Source organism: Protopterus annectens, chromosome 2.part0 (genome assembly GCF_019279795.1).
Source record: "Protopterus annectens isolate FY-2018-M chromosome 2.part0, PAN1.0, whole genome shotgun sequence".
Lineage (NCBI taxonomy): Eukaryota > Metazoa > Chordata > Ceratodontiformes > Protopteridae > Protopterus > Protopterus annectens.
This window is the reverse complement of record NC_056728.1, coordinates 1,432,910,824-1,432,936,234: the sequence shown is the minus strand read 5'-3', so window position 1 is coordinate 1,432,936,234 and position 25,411 is coordinate 1,432,910,824. Positions and strand designations below refer to the sequence as shown.

At 42.7% G+C, this 25,411-nt stretch overlaps 1 protein-coding gene across 1 annotated transcript in view; it reads left to right on the top strand.

Moving 5' to 3' along the window:
* The first annotated feature begins 21,038 nt into the window (after positions 1-21,038).
* Positions 21,039-25,411, top strand: part of METTL14 (methyltransferase 14, N6-adenosine-methyltransferase subunit) — a 572,808-nt gene continuing 568,435 nt past the window's right edge. The window contains exon 1 of the mRNA XM_044061658.1: positions 21,039-21,210. Coding sequence (XP_043917593.1) covers positions 21,145-21,210 — 66 coding nt within the window. The 5' untranslated portion in view covers positions 21,039-21,144. The remainder of the gene's footprint in view (positions 21,211-25,411) is intronic.

The following is a 25,411-nucleotide window of genomic DNA, read 5'->3' as shown; positions in this document are numbered from 1 at the left end:
TAGATACTGTCTCCCATGAGCTCCTGCTTTCAAAACTCGATCATCTTAATCTCTCCTCTTCTTCTCTCAAATGGTTCACCAGCTATCTTTCAGCCAGGGAACAAGCTGTAAAATGGAACTACTATACTTCCTCTTTTCCTTCACACCACAACAGGAGTACGTCAAGGCTGAGTACTGGGACTCTTATGATTTAATATTTTTTATCAATGATTTCCACCAAAAGATCCCCAATGTTAAACATGTGAAATACGCAGATGGCTCTACTATCATCTGCAATACTTACTGAAGAGGCCTTCTCCTCTACTGAGTCCTGGATGCTTGACAACCATCTATCCCTTAATACCTCAAAATACAAAATAATGATGTCTACCCCTTCTAGACATACTGCTATTTGCAAAGTATCCTTCTCTATACTCAGTCTAAAAAAACATGTAATGAAATAGTTCCCCATGCAAATGTTCTGATATCTATGCTATAACTGTCGGATATGTATGGTCCACTGTTGTTTGCAGACATGGGCTTCTTTTGTTTAAGTGTGTGAGCATGTCCAGTATGCCCTTCTGTATTGAATGTGTGGATCCATTCCAGATAGTTTTTACTGCAGTGCAGACCTTTATCTTGTACAACTACAAGTAGCAAACTGTTTCTGCAGGGTATGTGTAGATGATTTGGCAATATGGGGTCAAACTGTGCAAGGGATAGTGTGTATTGTAGGTGATTGTGTCTGTGCTGATTCTGCTACATGGTACTAGTGTTAGCAGAGATAGTCAGATATGTGTAGTGTTATAAACTGTGATGTTTTATGTCCTCAAATACTGTCAGGTGGACATCCTTGCTCACAGTTATGCCCTGTGGAACAAGAGCGAATGCAGCTGTGTCTGGTATTGTGGGAGAATGCCTACATATTCATGGAAAGTTATGACATTCAGAAGGGGGAGCTGCAGACACTTGCTGCCGGGCGTGTGTATCCAGTTCAGCAACTTGGTACAGTCCTGGCAGAAGATCCCATACTTGTACATCCATCGACATGACACTGTGGCCTTATCTTGCTGTGGCAATACCTCACAGCTGTACAGATTCACACAGGTTACCCAGAGGCAGGAGTCATAAGTCAGGACATTAACCCTATTGTGGTTTATGGGCAGGTTTGTAGCCACCCATTTATGTGTTTGCAGCCAGGGATAATATGTGCATACAGCTGTGTGTGGGAACTTGCACATTCCATGCTGCCCATGCTCCCACACCACCTCTATTATTTTATCCTCTTCAATACATTATGCATACATTCTGTGATACTTTCCCTAAGGTTATCAACTCATCACAGCTGTATGTTGGTGTGGGTCCACAGTTCATGCAGTGTACATGTTATTGTGGTTTGTCCACATGGCCTTGCATATGGCTTATGTGGAGTATGCTATGTTGTTGTTTGGGTGTCCATAACATGCATTGGCAGTACATGTGAGACACAGGCCTTTGACAGGGGCCTATAGACCATCTGGTGCTGATGCAGGCCAGCTGTGGCAAGACATTGAATTCTGTCAGTCCTACAGTCCCAGACAGCCATACAGTATATTACCCTGGGGTGACAGAGTAGGTGTGCTAGGTGTTCATGCCAATACTTTCTATCAGTATTGATCAGGTGGTGTGGATGCTGGCAGGGTGATACCTACAGTTAGGGACACACACATGGGTGGGACACCTGCACTGTATGCTGCATTCTTTTGTTATTGCCATACACAGGTGGGGGTCACATGTTCATAACCCAAAAGCAGGTATACGCCCAGAGAGGTACCTGTGGTTGGTGGTTGGTGTTTGGGTGAACTGGGAGCATGTGTGCTATCTACACTACTTGCATCTGACTCACAGATATGCATAGGGCATTCCTGTTATGGTGGCATGTGGTGGGGCACACCTGACTGTTACTAAATTTCTACATAGTATTGATGGGAGAAAACCTGACTGTTACTACATGTCTACACAGGACTGAGGGGCAAACCTGACTGTTACTACATGTCTACATAGGATTGGGTGAGGCACACCTGTTTCTACAGTGGTACATGGCAGTGGGGGTGGTTCACACCGGACTGTTACTACATTTCTACATAGGATTGGGGGGGGGCACACCTGACTGTTACTACATGTCTGCATAGGATTGGAGGGGCACACATGACTGTTACTGCATGTCTACATAGGATATGGGTGGTACACACATGACTGTTTCTACATCTACACAGGATTGGTGGGGCAGTCCTGACACTTATACACATTCGCTATGACTCTACTGGTATGTCTGCTACTATATTTCATTCTGTTTTCTAACCTATCATGCTGACTACAGGCATATCAGTGTACTACAGGTCTTAGGTTTGATTGACTTGCATATTAGTTTCTGACTTCCTACCCTACAGAACTAATATCCAAATGACCTGATGTAGAAAGAGCGTCTGTGTAGGCCTGGAGGGGGGAGGTTACCCATAGGAATCATTCAGAGGCCTTAGCACAGCCTTTGATGGTGGTTGTCTACACCTGTCCTGCTGTCTGAGAATGTTATTGGGTATGTGAACATCCCTGACTGGCATGTGTGTGTCATATGGACACAAATGTGGCCCAGCACATTTCCTGCAGTGGGTTTTTGTCATCATGTGTAGTACAAACTACTATGGTGATACCAGTATTTGTTATAGATCTCATGCTGCCACTATAGGTGTCTAATATCTGCTGGCATCCCATTCAGCCACCAGATTCCCTTCATGCTCACATCAATACCATAGATACAGGTAACAACACATACTACTCCATTTGGCAATTGGTAAGGTGAGTGACTTACCTTGTGGGTGTGCCAGTATTGAGGATGGTGCTGGAGGGCTGCCTATGTCGGATGCACATAGTACACTTACTAAACGTGGTTGGGCACAGGTAGTGTCATGCTTGGCATCACCTTTAATGTATCTGTGCTTCAGAGAAAGGTGTCATTCCCTGGGTGCCTCCTGTGTCAGTGTATGTGCTATGCGTTGCCTCTTTGCCAAATACCAGGGCATATTGAGCACACCTCATTCTTCCTACTGGGGCAGGCTCATGTTGTTCCTCCTCCAAGTCACTCTGTGGCTGTGCAGGCCTTGGCAATGGTGGGGGGATGTGTGACCCTGCCCTGTGCTGTTCCTGCTGAAGCTGTTTCCACAGGATCATACTGTGTAGCATGGCACATAAGATGACAATTTGAGTACATGTAGCTGGTGATTACTACAAGGCTCCACCGGATGTATACAGGTTTGCATTGCAAACACACGCTCTATTATAATTATAGTCAGTGTGTGTGCCTCATTATGGAGTTCTTGTATGGGTGTCTGTGCATTTCTGATGGGTGTCATCAGCCACGGCTCCAGTGCATAACCAGCATCCCCCAGTAGGGGACCATACGAGATGCCCCCTTTGGCAAATCTCTGGTACAACTGCATCAGATGCCAGATGTGGGAATCGTGATACCTTCCATTACATGTTACCTGTTTCCATTACAGACATAAGTGCCAAACCAGGGATGAATTTGTGGTTTCCCATCCAATTGTCTCAAACTCTGTAAATCTTGTAAACAGCTTTTGACTTTTACTGTGTGAATTTGATAAAATGTATCTGCACGATATTTTTACACTATGGGCAATAGTGCTCATGCTTTCTATTATTGATATGTACTGTTATTTTTATTCGACTGCTATCTGTACTGTAATGTGTTTCATGGAGCTATTCTACCCAGGCCTCCACTGAAAATGGGTTCTCTGTGGACAGTCGACTTCACCGGGAATCTAACTGGAAATAAAGAAATTGTACAAGTTGCTCATGAATTGGCTTAGGGAGGAACTCTGCTTCACATGGATGGGGAGCTTGATCCATAGATGGAGTAGTCTCTGGGATACATACCTATATCTGCAGCAGGTCCTATTTATATCACAGGCAAGCTTTAAGTGTTTAGAACGTGTAATTCTGGTGCTGCGTGTTTTGTGGATATGCAGGAGATTCATCAGAGTGGTGTCTGACAATGCCCTGTAGGCCAGGCATAGATCTCCCCCCTATAAAAGCCTCTATGAGACATAATACAGGGCAAGGGCCTTGTCTTCGAGAAACTCTAAAGTGATGACTTGTGTATTTGAGCTCTTCATCATAAATGCGATCTGCATGTAAATCCATGATGATTGGAAATGCTAAGTAATGACATAGATTTGATTTTCTGAATAGTTCCTTCGGACAACCATTTATATTCATAAGGGCAGTATTGAAAACCTGCCCTTATTTTGGGGTAGTGGCTTATGTAGATTTCTGAAACTACTAGGTTGAGAGGTATCACCATAATTGGGCCTTTAGAGAATAACTAAAACCAGTAGGACCCACCACAGCAATAATCTGAAAGGGGCATATCTGTGTGCCTTGTAATTCTGTACTGTGCTGCCTAAAAAGTCTGTGACATTCTGGTTCTGTTCTCTTCCTTACGCATTTGCAACAGTAAGACTAATCATTCTAAAATGAATAATATGTACATAGGAATTAACTGGCCTGTTTTACATGTACGGACAAATAGGCAAAAACTATGCAACTAAGCAGTCACTTCAGGAATGATTCGGCAACAAAAAAGATTGACATATGCAGTACGACCACAGTGCTAGTCTGGACATGTATGTAAAAAGAACCTCAATGAGCAGTTAGATCTGTAAGTGATCATTCCAGACTGGAGAATATAAAAGAAAACCAGTGCATTTATTACTTTTAGCAGAAAACACAGACAGTAAGGGTAGTGTGTAATTTATCTAGTCACTTATGTATGTATGTATGTGTTTATGCATGTATTTGGCATTTGTTGACTGTAGAAGTTTGACTGGGTGGAAGCCCATATACAGGGGATGCCAAGGGAGAAAAGGTTCAGAGTCAATTTAATTGTTTTCACATACAAGGAAGTAAACAGAATAATGGCTAGTACATAAATTGTACATATACTACATGAAACCTAGTAGCATATTAATTACAGAGATTAGACCATATACATGAGACTACAGATCTTAACCAAAATACGATTCAGATCAGTATGATTCTGCTTGATAGTCACTTAATTTTTTGTGTATTCAAAAGTAGTTAGTACACATTTTATAGCGCAGAGTTGAGAGGAGGGCATTTTTAGGAGAGGGAAAGTAAGAGGTAGAAATGTTATGTTTATTAATAAAGTGAGGAGCATGGAGAGGGAAGAAGCAAAAAGGAGAAACAAAAGTTAGGGTCTGTATAGTGATTACAGCACTGTCAGGTATAGGTAAAAAGAGTTAAGAAATGTTCAATTTGGTAAAATAGTGCAGCAAGACAGTATCAGAGAATTGTGGCACATAAGTTGTTATATTTAAAAATTAAGGATCTATTTGATTAACCTGGTGAAGAGCATTTTTACATAGCTGCTGAAAGTAATGAAGAAGATATAGAGCAGTGTCTGCATGCCAAATGAAAGTATAAACCTTTTAATTATAATGAAAAATTTAAAATTATAATGAAAAAACAACAGTAAGCCTTATAAGCAATACTTCTCTACATTTCAAAGAGAAGTTTCCCTGTCAGTATGGGCTATAAATAAAAGCAGCACACACAGGAAACTGTTAGGCTTTCTGGAAGTGAGATTTACCCATCCCCCAGGGTACTGAAACCTGAGCTCAAGCAGTCAGAGCTGCCTGAATGTAAATATTAGCATCAAATGACCTGACAGCTAAACAAAAACAAAGACAGTAGCAGAAAATCTTGACACTCTCCCTTTAAGGGTATGCTGCCACCCTCTTCTTCAGGGGATCAAACTTCTTGTAAATCTAACAAGAACAAACCACCAATACGAAAGTTAATCTAGTGGAAATCCAGACAACAAACAGTAGAACAAAGAACCACTGGAACACTCGAACTGCTAGTCTAGACCAAGAACACTAGTATTCCTGGTCTAGACTAGCAGTTTGTGTGTTCCAGTGGTTCTTTGTTCTTCCCCTGGTAAATCTGAGAAATCCTCTTTGGAGTCAAAGAAATCTTTCAAAATGTCGTCCACCCATTCTCCAAAGGCTACATCATCAGCTCCGTGCTCATCAGAGCCTCCTCAAAAAAATTCAGAAAACTTCAGATCTGACTTCATCAGATCCTAAGGAAAAAAAACACCGGAATCCCACGCCCTTGTATCAGACTATTACTTCATCTAAATCTCCTCAAACCAACTCACCCAGGTTCACCATCAAACCATTATTTCATTGTATGCATCCCCCGTTTTTAAAGGGGTGGTCAAGAAGACTGTCTCGGTCCCAATAAGTCCTCCAGAGGTCTATCAAAAGCTGACATGGATAGGATAAAGAAATTCCTCAGAGCTCAGATTCCGATGGGGTTATTCAGTCTCCCATCAGATCTGTGAACCTCCCATCCGCTTCTTGTCTGATCCATCCAATGGTTTTGGAGCCCCGGGATCACAGAGCGTGTCAGTGTCAGATATGAAGACAACTAGGTCTTGGACTATAGACAACGTCCCTGACTAGTTCTGCTCTGATTCCTTTGGATTGGGATGACTCTCGAACCTGAAGTTTAGGCACCGGATCCAAGGGGTTGGGTTCCACTTCAATGTTACTGGAGCCGTCCTTGCCCCTTGGAGGTTTGGCATTGGACAGCTTGGGTCCAACTCCTTCCTGAAGGCATAGATCTGGGCAGGGCTTGGTAGCTTTGGAGGTTTTGGCTCCTGTGCTTCTTCCAGTCCATGACTGAGGTAGTGGACAGGGCTTTTTCTCGACCAAGATATTTGATTACCCTTTCATCCATGGATCCTCCATCCCTTCCCACTTTGGGTCCAAGCAATGATCCCATCAGGCCTACGCCAGAGAGACAACTGGTACCATCTAGACAGTCGCTGCAAGGAACTTCCCCTCTCTATGGAAAACTTTCCAGACCATCCCATGGAAGTAGTTTCCCGAAAGAGAATCTGCAAAAGGAGACAAAGATTCCTTATGTTATCTCTCACCGAAGATAATGACTTTGACGAAGAATAAGGGTCCCCAGATCTCCACCGAATGATGTCTCATTCGGGGCCATCCTGGAAATTCTTAAACAAAAAGGTTGATTGTCTTCAGATACTGCCTCCCCACAGGGGTCAGTTTTTTTGGAAACTTTTGGGTCCGACCCATCTATGTCTTTGGTGACTCTCATGGCAGATGAGCTTATCAATTTAATCTCTCGCTGGCCACAGAAAGAACTGGATTTTGATGAACCAATTCCCAGATGTCTAGATAAAATTTTGGCACTGCAGAAGGACAGACCCCTCCACTGAGGCAAAGGAGCCTCTGTTGATGGTACGGTTGTCACGGCAGCCAGTAAGAAGGAGCTAGCAAAGCAGTGACCATTCCCCTACTACAGAGTCCAGGATGTTGGACAGGTTTGGAAAAGGCATATTTGCTTCAGCAATCTTTGCCCAGAGGTTCCTGAATTACTTAGTGTACTTCACAAGACTACAGTAGGATTTGATCAAGGAACTCTCCAAATCCCTCTCAAAGTCCATGTCTGGGGAGGACTATAAGAGGTTCTCTTCACAGCTGGTTATTCTATTATCCATTTCCAATGCATCCATGAGGTTAATATCCCATGCTGCAGGAAGTATCGGACAGGTTGCCAGTTCAGGAATAGCCATTAGGAGACATGCTTGGATGCGGTTATGTGATTTTGCTGAGCCTTTCAAGTCTACTTTTGATAATGCTCCCTTTGATGGAACACTGCCCTACTGTGAGAGCAGCTTTCCTGGAGTGAACAAGATGGAAAGACCCTGTCTGATGCAGGGCTACACTTTTCTACTTCTCAATGATTCTTTTTCCGGAATCAAAGTCGAGGCAAGAAAATGTGGTTCCGTAAGTCCCACAGATCTTTCCTGGATTCATGGGGGAACAACTCCTCCACAGGCGGGGGGGGGGGTTCAAATGGAAGAAGTCTTCCTCACAGCAGAGGAGGTCTGCAAAGCCAGGGTTTCCAGGATTCCTTTTCAGATAAACCCTTTCAGCTCCTGAAGGGTTGCCCAACTTCATATCCCTGAAGGCAGTCGGGGGGGGCACTTGTCACTGCACTCTGATGCCTGGACTTCTATAACAAAAAATTCTTGGGTGCTAAAAATATCCAGTGGTTATTTCATACTGTTTTTCCAGATTCCCCCAACCAAAAAATGAAGTTCCTTACATCCCACCCAGTCAGAGAGAAGCTGCAGCTCAGGAGATTCAGTCAGCCAAGAGGTTCCACCAGACCAAAGAGGATTCAGGACTTACTCAAGGTTCTTTTCAGTGGCGAAGAAGACGGGACATGAGGCCAATTTTGGATCTAAGCAGCCTCAACCAATTTGTGAATTAGTCAAAGTTCCGAATGGTCATGGGTTCAGTCCATTTTGCCCTTTTTACTCAAGCACCACTGAATGTGCACAATCAATCTTCAGGATGCAAACTACCACATCAAACTGAACAGATGAACCAGTAGATTTCTGTGCTTTCTGCTGAGAGCCAATCACTATTAGTTCAGAGCCCTGCCGTTTGGTCTCAGCACAGCCCCCAGGGTGTTTACAAAGTATATAGCAGAGGTAGCAGCTCACCTGAGACTGCTGGGATTCCAAGTGTTTCCATATCTAGACAACTAGCTCCTCACCGGCCCAACCAGGCATCTCTTAGAACAGTCCAAGACTATTTGCTCAAACTTTGCCAAAGACTAGGCTTTTCAGTCTACACCTCCAAATCTCATCTACAACCTGTACAGAACCTGGTGTTCATAGGTGCCAAATTGAACACATTAAGTCAGATAGCCTCCCTTCCTACATATTGTGCAGACACAATCAAGTTTCAGGTGCAGCAGCCATAACCTTACTTCCAACTGCCCATTTCTATATGCGTGTTCTCCAATGAACTCTAGCTGTTCAGTGGTCTATTCTGCATCATCCTCTGTCCTTCCCAGTCAAACTCATAAGTCTGCAAGGATCATCTTCGTTAGTGGATTCAACTGGATGAAGTTTACCTAGGCCATCCCTTCATTCTGTTCCCTCCAGTAGACACAGACTCCTCCCAGTTGGGGTGGGGTAGGCATTTCTTGGGACGGATGGTTCAAGGCACATGGTCCCCCCAAGAGACCAATTTGCATATCACTGTTCTAGAAATGACAGCAAATCTACCAGCACTGCAGGCCTTCCAAAATGTTCTTCCTCTAGGGATTACTGCAATAAAAAAAAGTCTGTGGTTTGGTACATCAACAAATGGTGGGAACCCGATCTTATCTCCTTTGTTGCAAGGCAATGAGTGTGTGGCAGTGGGTGATCTCCTGCAACCACTTTCCTATTGTGATGCACATACCAGGGAAATCCAACGTGCTTGCAGACAAACTCAGCAGGTCCACTTTGATCCCTCACGATTGGTCTCTAAATCAGTGGTGGAGAGGATTTTCGGTTGTTGGGGCCATCCTTGCTGCTATCTCTGCATCTCTCCACAAGTGTAGCAGGCATTCTGCCTTAATCCCCCTTCAAGGGAGTCACCGAGAGATGCTGTAGTCTACATTTAGATTTTAGGTCTCCTTTATACTTATTCCCCATTACCTCTGATTCCAAAATTCTTACAGAAAGTTGTTGTTTGTCTTTTCAGCTTTTCCCGGTTAGGGGTCACCACAGTGGAACTCCGGTCTGCTAATGATTGGCAGTAGATTTTTTTTATGGTGCCGAGTTGCCAGCCCGACGCTCAACCTTCAATCAAGACACACCCATTTATGCATGTCTCTCAAACGCCACTCAACCACAAGGAGGACATGCAGACTCCACACAGAAGGCACTCCAGCAGAGAATCGAACAGGAGAACCTCTTGCTGTGAGGCAACAATGCTACCGCTGCACCACCATGGCTAAAATTCTTACAGAATGATGAGATCAAATGAAGGGGAACCACACTTGGCGAGGCCAAAAGGGGGCAGTGATGATAACTGAGATTTTTAACCGAAGTAAAATTCTTACAGAAAGTACTTCGGTTAAAAAATTCTTACGGAAAGTACTTCGGTTAAAAATCTCAGTTATCATCGCTGCCCCCTTTTGGCCTCACCAAGTGTGGTTCCCCTTCATTTGATCTCATCTTCGATATCTCAATGGATACTGGACCAGAACCCAGACCTTCTCTCATATCCTTCCAGGATTAAGCATCCCAATACTCCAGTCCTCAAACTGAGTGCATAGTTTCTTCGACTCCATTAATAGCTAGACAAGCCAGATTTTCCTCCCTTATCTGACAAATACTTCTATCATCCCAGAAAGCTTCTACAAGGAAGATCTACAGGATTAAATAGTAAAGATTCTTAATTTGGGCTCTGCAGAAGGAAATTGACCCTTTCACTGCCCCTATATATTCGGTTGTAGAATGTTTAGCATTTGTCTTGGAAAACAGCATTCCTAGTAGCTATTACTTTTGCAAGGTGAACTTCTGACCTCCAGACTTTACCTTCCAAATCCCTTTACACTGTTTTTCACAAAGACAGAGTTACTTTATGAACCAATTCATCCTTCTTACCAAAGGCAACATTTGAATCAAATATTAAACAATTCATTTGTCTGTCTTCTTCCCTAATTTTTCAAATAAAGGAGAGTACATGCGACATCTTGTAGATGTACACAGACAACATTTTTATCTCCACAGAACAAAAGACTTCAGGAGACCTTTGCAGCTGTTTGTTTCTCACAGAACAGACTGGGATCACCAGTTTTTAAAGTTACCCTGGGCAAATGGATTACTGACTGTATTTCTTTCATCTCTATTCAGCACGGCCTCTCCCTATCAAAGCCTTCTATGGTGCATTCTACTAGATCCAAGGCAACGTCTTTCGCTTTCCACTGATGACATTTTTGCAGCAGCTACCTGGTTTAATGCTCATACCTTTACTGCTCATTACAACTAGATTTGACCTCCAGAAGCAGAGCTGCTTTCAGTTCTGCAGTTCTCTGAACATCTATCCATTAAGGGCCACCTAAGATTCACACAGCTGTGGACTTTGTCCCACACATTGATGAACGAATGAAAAGGAGAACATCAAATATTAAAGTTATGTACTCATCATAAGTATGAATCTGTGTTGCCCATTTTCATTCTACCTCAACTCTCCATCCTCCTCCTCCCTTCCTTTCATCTTCTGAAGTGCCCTTGAGGATATCACAGAATCTTTTGTTCCAGGTTCGAGCTCTAGCTTTGCTGTTCTTTCCTTTTTTTCTCCTCTAACTCAGAATCTATAAGACAGCAAGCTCAATCTGAGGTATTGTTAGTGGATTGGGGTACTATGGTTAAAGAAGAAGTTTGAGAGTTGGATCTGAAAGTCTAGTGTATGCGGCAGAGTTGGATCCAATACTCACACGGTGAAGAAGAATGAAAAAGGACAACACAGATGCAGTTATGATGAGTACATAACTTTAAGTTTTAAAAACACTTTTTTTATTTTTAGTAAGTACAATGCACACAACCGGAATTAAAATCCATACATTCTTCGAATTAAGATTCAGAGGATTGACATAATAATGTCAACCTCATAGATATAAAGTACAGGGTTTGACTCTGACCTCTTGGCTAGACTTGTTAATAGTCTGCAGACCGATAGCCTAATATATGCCTATGAACCTATTCTTGTCAAAATGTGCAGTTGTGTAAAATCTTACCATAACGGTAGATGTCCTTGCCTTCACCACTGCAGTTATTTGTTATGAATGGGGGATTCCCTGCCATGAAGCCCTCCGTCCGGCCAGTTTACAAAAGTCTACCATTGCTTTAAGGTATGCTGAATGTCACCTACTCACTCCTTGGTTAGGGTATAAAGGTGACATTCAGGTGTACCATAATCAGAACTGATTGCCCCAGTAGGAACAGCAGGCCAAAGAAAACCAAGGAGAACCTGCACATCCAGGAAGGGAAAAAGACTAGGGGGGTGGAAGGAGTGAAAACTGCAGCAGTGAAGGCAAGGAATCTACAGTTATGTTAAGATTTTACACAACTGTACTACGTCCTTACATTCACCAGTGCAGTATTCCTTATGAATGGGAAAGTGCAAAAAGAAACTTGGGAGGAGGTAGCAGCAGAGCCCTCTAACAAGCCATGAAGAATGGCAGGAGCAAACCCATCCAACTGGTAATGTGTAGTAAAGTTATGCACAGAAGTCCAGGTAGCAGCTTCAAGAATAGAATAAGCATTTAAGCCTTTGAAAAAAGCACCAGAAGAAGCCACAGCTATAATGGAATGAGCCTTTACAGAAGAATGATGGCTCTTGCCATGAAAAGTGTAACACAAGGAAATAGCCTTTGAAATCCAAGTGAAAATAGTTTGCTTGGAAACAGACAAACCTAAAGACCTAGGATGAAAGGAAACAAATAACTGGTCAAACTTTCCAATAGCTTTAGTTTTGGTTGTCTATGCACATCTAATGTATGCACCACCCTCTCACTGTCAGATTGCAGAGAGGGGAAAAAAGTAGGCAAATTAATAGACTAAGTGACAATTCATTAACCAGCATGGGCATAAAAGAAAGATTAGTACGCAACGACACCTTGTCCTCATGAAATATCAAAAAAGGTGGACAAGCCATAAGGGCATGCAACTCAGACACCCATCTGGCAAAAGTAAGAGCTAAAAAAAAGAACGGTCTTCCAAGAACAATGCTGCAATGAAGCTGAAACAGCAGGCAAACAAAATTAAGATCCCAGGGAGGAAGAACAGGCTTCCTGGGAGGTATAATATTAAGGACGCCTTTAAGAAATTGCTTAGCCTCAAATCTAGAAGCTAACGGGGGAGTTAGAGGCAGACAAGCAAAAAGGGCTAAGTGGGCCTTAATAGAAGAATAGGCCCAACCAGCATTGAGCAACTCACACAAATAAGACAGAACCAAAGGAACATCCACAGAAGAGAAAGACACCAAATAGACAACCTCTTCCATTTAGATAAGTAGGACTTCCTAGTAATAGGTTTCCTGGCCTCCTGCAGCACATCTTCAGAAAAAAGGTGTCTACGAGGAATCAAAACCCTATCACCCACAGTGTCAGCTGAAGCGTGGCCAGGTGGGAATGGATGAGAGACTCCTGGATGAAGACTCCTCATCTTGTGTGAGGAGATCCACCCTGTGAGACAACTTGTGATGATTGCCCCTGGCTAGATGCAGAAGTAGAGGGAACCAGTGCAGTCACGGCCAAAACGTCACCAATAAGATTTTGGGAACATTCTGAACAGGACTGTCGGAATGAGAGGAAGGGGAGGAAATGTATAAAGAAACATTCCCTTCCAAGAAAATGAGAGGGCGTCCACCTTTCATACCAGAGGAATTGCGACTCTGGCACAAAACAGAGGAAGTTGTCTGTTCAGAGGGGAGGCAAAGAGATCTACTTGAGGAGTACCCTATTGGCAAACAATGTCCAGAAACACATCCCTGCAAAGCACCCATTTGTAAGATTGAGTGAAGGACCTGCTCAGATTGTCTGCCACAATGTTCCGATCTGAAGGAATGTAAACTGCCTGAAGAGTCACTCGACATTGGAGAGCCAATACCAGAAGTGCCAGCTGGCAAAGATGGTAAGCTCTTGTACCCCCGTTTGTTGATATACCACTTGACTGTGGTATTGTCTGTGAATACCTTGAGAGGCCCTGTAGAGAAGAGAGGATGAAAGGCCTGAAGAGCCAGCATAAGAGCACTCATCTCTTTGATGTTGATGTGTTCCTTCTGCTGAAGAGGCAACCACACTCCCTGAACCTTCAGGGAGCCAAACTTTGCTCCCCATCCCACATCTGAAGTGTCTGTGAACAGAACCTAAGAGGGAAGAGGAGGCTGAAAAGAGAGCCCTGGATTCAGAGACATTGGCTGAATCCACCACTGAAGTTCTTTCTTGAGACACGAAAGAAGAGGAACATGAAAATTTAGAGGATGCGCATGCTGAAGCCACACAGACTTCAGAAACCACTGGAACTTCCTCATGTAGAGTTTGGCCAGAGGGAGCACTGGAATGGTGGAGGCCATGAACTCCAGAACTCTCAGAAGCTCCCTGACTATAATAGAGGCCAGGGGAAGAAGAGTTTAAAAGAAAGAAATGAGAGTTAATGCCTTTGGAGGAGGCAGGGATGCCAGCACTGGTGCAGTCTGAAACCTGCAACCCAGAAATCCTGAGAAGGAGTCATGAAAGACTTTTTGAAGTTTATTGAGAACCCCAGGGTCTGAAGAAGAGAAATGGTAAAATGAGGATTTTGCAAAAGGACCTCTGGAGGAGATGCCTGAATCAGCAGGTCATCCAAATAAGGAACTATTTGTCTCCCTTGAAGCCTGCAAAAGGCAATCATAGGAGTGAGGCATTTGGTGAACACCCTTAGGGCAGTAGAAATGCCAAAGGGCAAAGCACAGAACTGAAAATGCCAGGAAGCAACAGAGAAATGCAAAAATCTCCTGAAAAGAGGATGGATCGGAATATGGAGATAAGGATCCTTGAGGTTCAGAAACACCAGAAAGGCCTGAGGGAGCAAGAGAGAAAAAAGTAGTCTATCTGCAGTAACTCATTCTACCTCTTATGCATATCTGAAACCTGGACACACTCCCACTTAAAAAACTTCCATCATCCTAGAGACAGTGTCCCCAAGGACATTTCCTCATAAGGATTATCTAGAGTATGAGAATCCACCTCCTCAGACACGTAGTCTAAAGGAGAAGGAATCTGGGTAGAATGAGCAAGGGAGTCATCACAGAATCCACCTCAGAAGAATACAATTCTCTGGGCCTTTTAGGGGAAGAGGAGGACCAAGAAGGAGAAGTGATGTTGATATCCTACAGAAAGGCCGCAATGAGACCAACGACTAGTGTCAGAACCATGGCCTTAAACTCAATGTCAAAAAATGTGTCTTCACCCCTTTGGGAAAAACCCAGTTCCCTTGAATTACCACACTGATGTAGTCCACTGAACACAGAAGATATTATAAGAGATCTGTTAACACAGGTTGACAGCAACCTCTCTTTTGACCACCATGTTGCCACTGTGGTCAGAAAGTCCTTCTATGTGGCACAACTCATTACTAAGGGTTTGCATCCAGGAAGAAAAAGGTCATAGTCTCCCTCTACTCTTCCCTCCATTAGGCCAATCATCAAGTACAATACCCCATTTGGCATGTACCTCACTAGACACCTGCAACAACTGGAGAGGCTGCAAAAGTACCTCACAAAGAGGATCCTAGGCCTTAAACACTTGTCCTATATGGACAGACTCAAAAAAACTCCAACTATTCTCTGTCTCATATTGCCTACTTAGAGGCAATCTCTGCTTGACTTACAAAGCCATGTCTGTCCCAGCTCTGTTAGAAATGCTACATCTAAAGAAAGCAAAATCCCTCCGCACCACACGCTCCAGAGACCTCAACCTCATTACCACAATCAAAAGAATGTGCTGGAGGGACAGGTTCATAACCCAGTGACTTCCCATGCTATGGAATAGACTTCCCATACATGTCAAACAGAGCACCTCACTGGCCCTCTTCAAGAGAAATCTTGATGAGTGGATGGAAAATAGAAAATTCACCTTGGGGATCACTCCAGTGCCTCTACACGACAGAGGCACTAGGAACTAAGGTCAGGTGGCATGATGACAGGGTAATCCTATAGGCTAGACTTGTAAAGGCTCCAGAGCCATTAGCCTAGTACACACTGATGAACTGAAAACCCTTGAGGAGGCCGCAATGACAGTAAAGCATTAAATAACTCCTGAGTAAAGGCCTTACACTTTGTGGATCCCTGCTACTCTTCAAGCCACAAATCTACCTCTGCAAAATCCAGTCATTTCTACTGCTTCCTTGCATGCTATAGACTTTCATGCAGATACAATTTTCACTGAAAAGCATTCTCATTCTCACAATGTATTGCTGCTGTCCATGGTTCTGAAATCTGCAGTTTTGCTCATGATCAAGCTGTTACTGGTTTTAGTTCTGCTTTCAATGCAAACACTCCTACAGGCTTTGACACTTCTCATTATGATGTACCACCTGCTTCTGGACTCCAGCAAGACCCCCGTTCCCCTGCTTCCACAGCAAGATCTATTCCTGGTCTTTCTTTACATGTACACTCTTCAGAGGGAATTGTCAGCCCAAACAATGATGTTAGACACTCCGATCTTGCTGCCTCTTCTAATTCCAAGCAGTCATCTCTGCCAGTGGCATGACAGGCTTCCTTTTTTCAGTCTTCCACAGCACTGACTGACACGGATCTCCTCCAGGATTTACACGATCGATCTGTGTCTGACTGGGGTACTGAAATGGACGCAGCCTTTCCTATTCCTGATGCCACTGCTCCTGAAGTCTCTGCTCCTAATCCTTCCCGTCAGGATACTGTGCCTTGGATTACCGTCACACAAATGGTCAATACCATAGCAGATCAGGTGCAACAAATCCTCAGAGAGCTTCTACGCTGTTATGCTTCAGCAGCTCGTTAGTCTACTCCTTTCACAGCCACACCACGTCCCCCTTGACCTAGAATGATCTCCAAACCGCTCATCCGTCTTAAATCTGACCTTAACAGGCCTCTGTCAATGAAATTTATTTGGCATTCCATCATTTGGCCTTTGGGTGTTCCATTAAGTTCCTTGTGTGTTGTGGTCCACATAGAGCAAGAGGACAATGCTGACATCTTTTTTGAAACTCAAGAATAAGCCATGGCTTACCACTTTATTCAATAAAAAAGACCAGTCTCCTTGGCAGGACTATTCAATCTCCATCCTTAATGTCAATGTTTAGAAAAGGGTCAACATTCAGCTTCATATGATCTATGTCCAGAAATGGGACATTGGGCAATACCTTTTGCAACACTGCGCAAAAGTCTTTTCCATAACCAAATACATAACCTCGACATGGATGGACTATGGGATGGCTCATGGACAATCTGTCTAGAATTCCAGACTTAGCAGGGTGGCAACAAACATCTCCCTGGCATCTACTTCATTTCCGGTCAACGAGGTCTGGTGCGTTACGCAGGGCAGATCTGCTCCTGCTTTTTCTGCAGTTCTTTTCAACATCTTCCAATGTCCTTCACGGAAATGTACCAGGTGCGGCTCCATGGACCATTTTACTAGGGCCTGCCCTAACAGATGTTTATAATGCAATGGTCCACATTCATGGTCAGGGTGCCTTGCAGTCTTTCCCACGATGGTCTCAGGATCCCAGTCCACTTCTCAGACCACCTTTCCGGATACTTCATCACATCATAAGGAACCTTCCACTGAGCAGCCTGCTTCATCAGTACAGACTCCATCACTTCAGAAACCACTTCATGTTGAACTTCTCACGTCTTCACTCCAGCCTTTGATAGAACACTCCTAACGACTGGATGTGGAGCTTTCTGATTCTAATCTTTCTCCTCCTACAGCACTGCCAGAGGAATAGGGCAGTGTTCCCATTCCTCTGGATTTAAACCCTTTATCACCTTTGGCTTTATCATTACCAGCTGATGACTCTGACACTGCTATGGACTCACAAGCCTCTTTGACACCTGTTCCACACTGCAAGAAAGCAGGATCTAATCATCATAAACGGCTTGCTATCCCAGAGGAACCAGACATTCCCAATGGCTGACATTTCACTAATTATTTGTAATGATAATAGAATGGTTTCTCTGCTTAGACGTCTGCAAATTCTGGACTGGGTCCTTACCCTCACAACGGATATTATTTGCTTGCTTGATATAGGGCAGCTCACTGAGACCTCCTAAATACAATCTGAGGCAGTCTGGAATGATGGTGCCATTTGGTCTCTTGGTAATGATTCTCACTCTGGTATATTACTTCTGTATAGAAAGCATAGCATTGTCATACGAGATATCATGCATATTTTACCAGGGCGTTTACTGACTGTAGAGGTACTCTGCAATGACAGTTTTGTTCGATGTATAGTTTTATATGCTTTTCCTAATGTTACTTAGAGATGCAAATTGTTTGATAGCTTATGTCCTTCTTTGCTAATAGACTGCCCTATTCTCTTCCTTGGAGACTTTAATTGCCATCTTAACAGAAGCCTTCTAGAAGGGAACATAACATTGTTAAATGCTTAGATCTTTTAAATATTACCAACCTCATCATAGCAGGGACAGACGAAAACACCTTCTTTCCAGACTAGAATTGACTACTGCAGTCATTCCCCTTTCCTTACACGTACAGCCTATTCTTCTACATGTCTTTCCTTCACTGATCATAAAGCCCTATCCTTTACCTTTGGATCTCATAACGCCATTGGGCGAGGAAAGGGCATTACAAGTTACATGGCTTCTTGGCTACATACCCCAATATGGCAGGCTATATTTAAAGAATTGTGGGAAGACCACCTTATTTACTGGACCTTTATCCTTCCATCTCTCAGTGGTGTATGGACTTCAAGGCAAAATTTCATGACAAATAATTTTTTCGCACAACACTTCCACACAAAGCTTAAACACATGACTGCCAAGACACGCACTTCTTTTCATTCTTCATCACACCAGGCCTTTCCACACTCTCTTTCCTACCTCACACAACTCCACACATTGCATTGCATGCGTCTTCATACTACTCTTCCCAATCTCAAACACTCTTTGAAAGGGAGCGGGAACAATTCCTCCCCTTCATAAGGAAACACCTTTTGCGCAAAGAAACTCATCACCGCACTCGCAAAAGAGGATGGCACCCTTATCACGGAGAAAACATTTGGATGTATTTCACTCCTACCTCCCACGTTTATATCAACTCAGCCTTGAGACTGGCCATTACCTCCTAGTCCACTGCCCTTCACAGTGAATTTGGATGCTCCCATCACACTTCCGCAATTGCACACTGCCACAGAACTTCTCTACAAAAAACAGTTACTGGTTTAGATGGCCTTAAATAACACTTTTACAAAAGTCTGACTGACAAATCAATGTCAGATCATAGTCTCTCTCTTTAATGAATGGTATGACTCTGGACACATCTTTTCCACTTTCTCGACATCACCCTTAAATTTATTTGGAAGAAAGGACCACGAACTAATATTGCCAATTGGAGGCCTATTTCGCTGTGTAACTCGATTACAAAACGACTCCACAAACAATGACACCATCATCGACCTGGGCATCTACGGCATCCCAGGCTGACCACTTTTAGACCTTTTACACATACTCAAATCTCTCTCTACATACGGTACACAACAATCTTCTTCCATTTCACTCTCATGTGACATAACAAAAGCGTTCAACAATATCTCTCATGAAGCACTTTTTGACATCTTACATGCTTTTCATTCTGGGGACAAGTTTACTGACTGCATTACGTATGTTGTCTTATCTCTTTTCTGTCCATTTCTTTCCTCTGGCTTGGACGGCCAAATTACTGAAATCTGTTTTTGCCTTTTTTTTTGGAACACCGCTTTCAACCCCATCAAACGAGGCATCATATATGCGCCCACTCATCAGGGCGGCTTTTCTATGTTACACTCTGTCTTACTCTTACATATCAAATATCTATTTCCACTCTTACATCATCTTCACTCCAATGACTTAACATTGTTAGCCAGGCTTTTGCCTGCTTTGTCAGGCAGATTCTGGCCCGAATGCTTACAGGGTAAATGTTCCTGGGCCATTCCCTCCTCTGAATTGAAAGATGTACAGACTTTCCTCTTGCGTTCCCGCTCTACATTCACACCTTTACCAACACACCACAGACAATGGTACTCTCAGATCTTGTTACAACACAGTATAAATGCTTATCAAGATTACCCTTTACTCTGGAGGCATGCTTTGGCCAGTTGACTGTGTTCTTGCATTCCTTTTCCTCACTTCAAGGACATGTTGTAGCGATGTTCTTTACTTAGATTGCCTACTAGGGCTTACTACACTTTCTGCCAAATGGAAAATCGTACCCGTTTCAGACCAGACTGTCCTGATTTAGAAACAACTTTCCACATCTTTAGTACTTGCACAAGAGAGTCAAACTGTTCTGGGATTACATACAAGGTCACCACAACATCCCTCTACTCCTTCCTTTAACTGACCAAAAGGTTCTTTATGGTAACTATGGCATCCACTGGGATGCAACCGTACAACATACATATTTTTTTTCTTAGTGACTGCTATGCACCTTTTATGGACAGACCGCTGTTCTGAGGCCATGACAGGACATGCATTTTCCTTATTTTTGCTACGACAGTTACACACATCACTTTTACTGCATAATTGGTCTTATTACACACATTCTACTGTTGCCCTCTGTATAGCATTTTTAAATTTTTTATCTTTGTTAATATATCCTACACTACCAATTGGATGCCAGTGATTCTATACTTTGCGAGTTTCAACTGGTTTTATGTTGTAATGTATTTTCTAAATGTTTCTTCAAGATTTTAATAAACCTGTATAAACACATAAAGATATATAACGTTTACAAACGGCTTTATCAACGTTTTCAAATTTCTTATACAAACATACGTGAGAGAGAGGTTGGAATAATGAATGAACTCAAAAAGTCAAAAGAAGTTAACCCGCAGTAAGTACTTGAATCGATACAAACATTTAAAGAAGAAACAGAACAATTTGCCACATAATTCTTTACTAATTTAATAACGTAAAAAGTTAAATGTTAATGTGACCAGCATATGAATGACAAGATTAATAACAAAAGCAATGTGTACAGCTGTCTGGTCGAATATTATTTAAAGATTGATATGAGCACCGTAGGGATGTGAGTTTTACGTGAATGCTGGTTTTGAGAGATAAATGAGTATTTATAGTTTCAGAGCAGTGTTTAATTACACAAAAAAAATTCGTCCGAAGGAGATAACCTGTCCCATGCAGCAGTTACGTTCCCTGCATATGTAGTTTAAAAAATTTGAGTGAAACAACAGCAGAAAGAAAGTCAACCTCCCAGAAAATTACCTAGTTGTGCACAGTGTGAGTAACAACTGGTATCCCATATTTCCGAAACTTGTAGCCTTCACAAAAAATAAACCATCATCGTATCCATTAAACAAGTTACTTACTCACATTTCTTACTGAGTTGCGCTTAGGAAATGACGTCAAACGCATGCGTCGGGATATGTGGGATTTATCAGTAGTAACTACAATACTTCATCTTTTTAAAATGTCTGTTTGATGAATTGTAATAAACGTGTATATAATGAATAGCCGGCTTCAAGAGATAAGAGAAAAACAGAAACTCCGACGACAGCTCCTTGCACAGCAGGTAAATGCATATTGGTTATGATATAAATAAAGTCAAGTTTGCAGATTGCTTGTTGCTCTTTCTATCCTGTAAACACAGTATGTTACAAGTGTACTTTCATATTTTATAAAATATTTTTGAGAGTCAATTTGCATTGTTATACCTGAAATGCATTTTAAGCTCAATGTACTCAAAATAAGTTTCCAACCTAGTGCATGCTGCTCCAAACCCCTACTTGACTTTATAATTGAAACCATCATGCATGTGTTTGTGTGTGATCGCCTTTGGGTGATGTCTTTGTAGTCACATGTATTAGTATCGTATCGGACTTGGAAGCCTTCACAATACTGTTGTGGGAGAGTTTAATGTACACAGTAGACCATTGCTTTCAACTATCCCTGATATTTGCCTCATAATTTTGATCTGGTTTTCATAAAATTTGTGGTTTTCTTCCAGACCTTTGTGGATTGTAGTTATTAATGACATATGTTTGAGTTTCAAGCTTTATGTTCAGAAAACGCATGCTAATGGAAAGCATGTCTAGCAACTTTTTAATGAGTAAGAGCAATATTTAAAATCTGACCCTGATTCGGGCCTTTGACCTCCCCTGTTTTTTAGCTTTGACCCTAATTCTTGAGCTAAGTGATTGAGAGCTGTATATTGATTTTTTTTAAACTATGTTGGGATAGATAGTATGTTATACTTAAATCATAATAATGTTTTCCATTTCCCCCCCTTTTTAGAGTTATGTGCGACTATTGGTTTCTGTATATATGTAGGTTTTATTGCTACCTTTTTAAGTGGCTAGGTGTCTGTGGCTAGTTTTCCCACAAACTGGTGCCCCTGCTTATGTTGGAGAAGAGGGTTTGAGCATCGTCAGGACAGCATTACAGTAGCAGTGAAACAGTTTGCCTCATTTGCTCTGAATATCTATGGCATGCGCTTGTATTTGAGAATTCTGCCATAGAAAAGCAGTCTGTCGGGTACTTTCTTATTTAGCAACCTTTAATATTTAATTTTGTTGCTATTTCAAATTGCTTTTGAACAACTTAAGAGTTATTGGCATAAGTTTAATGTTTTTTGAGTTCTTGAGCACATTACTTTATTAAAGACCCCAGACCATGTGTTTATATTTTTTCAGTTGTGGTCTATTCCTCTTAAACTGTAAAATGGCAATCTAAAATAAAGTCTGAGCACAAAATCTTTCGGTCAGCCTCTAAATCTAAGGCTTGGCACATGTTTTCCAAGGTTATGCTACTGTATGGGGTTAAACCCCTACCAGCAACTCCTAAGATGTGTCTGTGGAGGGTGGTATGAACTGTGAGAATAGGAAGCATGATGGCCTGTGTTTCCAGAGCTGTTTGTTTGTATTATGTGGCGTGAGTAATAATTGGAGCATCAGCTAGAGGAGATTTGGCAGGGAGTTTAAATAATACCACTAAAAAAGCAATATTGATTGTTCTGTACTGTGTGCTCTTGCTGAGAACCAGTAAACGGGAGGCAACATTTTTTCTAAGGTAATGGTTTTCATTGGCATGCTTTAGGATAAGATGAGTTCTGTAGTTGATATTTTGATAGGTTTTGCTTGGATTAGTTTAGTTTTATAGATGAAAATATATAAAGCAGATTCCTGAACATGCGCATGGACACATATGTAGATATCTTCCTACCTATGGGTTCATAGGTAGGTACTAGGCTATTGGCCCCAGGGCCTATATAAGCCTAGCCAAATGGTACCCTGACTTTTGCCATCCAAGAAAATTATTTTCCTGTGCCCCGTCAAGCAGAGCCACAGAAATAATCCCTGGGGTGAATTTCCTATCTCCCATCTAATCATCAAGATTTTTCTTGAAGAGTGCTAATGAGGAGCTCTGTTTGATATAGATAGGTAGTTTGTTCCAGAGTATGGGAAGTCTCTGGGACAGGAATCTATCCCTCCAGCATGTTCTGTTTATTGTGGTGACAAGGTTTAGGTCCCTAGAGCATGTAGCTCGGAGGGATTGGGATTTCTTTAAGTGGAGCATGTCCAACAGCTCTGGGTTTGACATAGCTTTGTATGTTAGGCAGAGATCACCCCTGAGTAGGCGATATGCGATGGAGTAAAGCTGTAGTTTTTTGAGACAGTCTGCATAGGGCATCTGTTTGAGCCCAGTAATCTTCTTTGTGAGGTATTTCTGTAGTCTTTCCAGTTGTTGTAGATGTCTTGTGAGGTACATACCAAAAGGTGTTGTACTCTATAATGGGTCTAATGAGTGATGAGTAGAGGGGAACAATGACCTCCTCCTTTTTTTTTTTTTTTTTTTTTTTCCTGGATGAGACGCCTTTTGTGATGAGGTGTTCACCTAGAAGAATTTCATGACTACTGTGGCGATGTGATTATCAAAGGAGAGACTACTGTCCACCTGTGCCCCATAGGTTCATAGGTTATTACTAAGCTACCTTGCCCTTTCAGGCCATTTTAAGCCTAGCCAGTTACCCCATGTGAGAATCAAACCCTGCACCTTGTGTCTGTAATGTAAACACCTTAACCATTAGGCCAATCTCCCACCCTCTCTTATCACACTTTCGGGGGTTAAATAGACTATCACCTACGTGGTAGTTCATGGGTACAGAGTTTTTACCAAAAGGGATGACAGTGCACTTTTTGGCATTGAGCTTGAGGCCATGGCATTGACACCAGTCATCTGTCTCAGTGAGGCCCTTTTGTCGATTGTCCACATTGTTAGGAGTTTTGATTATGGCTCCTAGTTTGCAGTCATCTGCAAACTTTGTTAGTCAAAGACCTTTTGTGTTAGCCTGTACGTCAGAGAAGTAGATACCAAACAGGAGAGGACCCAGGACTGAACCCTGTGGTACTCCACTTGTCACTGGTCTGAAGATGGATTTAGAGTCTATACTTTTACAGTGTGGGTTCTGTCATTGAGCCAGTTGTCAACCTATCTTGTGACATAGGGATTTATACCTAGATTAGTGGATTTATCTATAATTCCAGAGTGGGGGATGGTGTTGAAAGCCTTGGCGAGATCTAGATAGGCTGTGTGAACCACCTTACACTCATCTACGGCTTTGGTGACCACTTCAAAGAAGTCTATCAGGTTTAGAAGACATGATCTGCCTTTTACAAACCCTAACTGGGTAGGGTCCAGAGTTTGGAGATTACCAATGTCATTGTTTGTAAGTTCCATGATGATACGTTCCATAGCCTTGCATACCAGGCTTGTCAGGCTGATGGGGCGGTAGTTCCCAGGGTCCGTGGTGGCTCCCTGGAGTGGGGTAACTGTTGCTGTGCGCCATTCAGTGGGCACAAAGCCTGAGGTGAGGCTATGATTGAACATGGCACTTTGGTGGGGTACCAGTTCGTTCTGTAGTTCGTGTAGAATGCAGCCTGGGATGTTGTCGCGTCCCATGGATGCTGTGTTCTTGGCTTTGGAGAGTGTGTTTTTTTACCTGTGCAGCCAGGAACTTTGCATTCTTCCGGTATAGAGATGGGCCCTCTAGGGGGTGAGTGAGGGGTAAAGTTAGCACTGAACTTATCTGCCAGGATGTTGGCAATATCAGTTGGTTCTGTATATTTAGTGGCATTATGCTGTAACTCGGAGCAGATCTGAGTGTTGCCATTGAGATTCTTGACATAGCTAAAGAATGCTGTGTGCTTGTCTATAGAATTGGTGGCAGTTTTTTTTCGTAACTAGCTTTGTAGGGTTTTATGAGGGATCTCCACTTCTTACTGAGGCTGACCATGGAGTTCCTCCAATCATGGGATTTTACTCTTTTGCAACAGTTTCTTTCTTCTGTTGTAGAGTTGGGACCACCATGTTGGCTTCCTTTTTTGGAGGATAGCATCTTGATTCGGTTGCCGATTGCACGATCCATGCAGTTGCGTAAGTGCTTATAAAGTGCATTTGTATAGGATTCAGCAGTTGTACCTCTATTGTCTGTCAGCATGGGTGTCGTGAAGTTTGCCACTTCTGTCTTAAGAAGCGTGAAGTTGGCTTTGGAGAAATTTTTTACGGTGGTTTCCCTAATTGGGGGTGGGATGTGGATGTCTAGGGTGATTAGCTTGTGGTCTGATCTGACCAACGAGGAACTGACCTCTGGTGTGGAACACCGGTTGCCCATGTTGGTAATGACCAGGTCTAAGGTATTGCTGCCCCTGGTGAGGGTGGGATAAGTTGATCCAAGGCATTGGAATTTATGAATTCGAAAGTAGGGAGTGGTATTG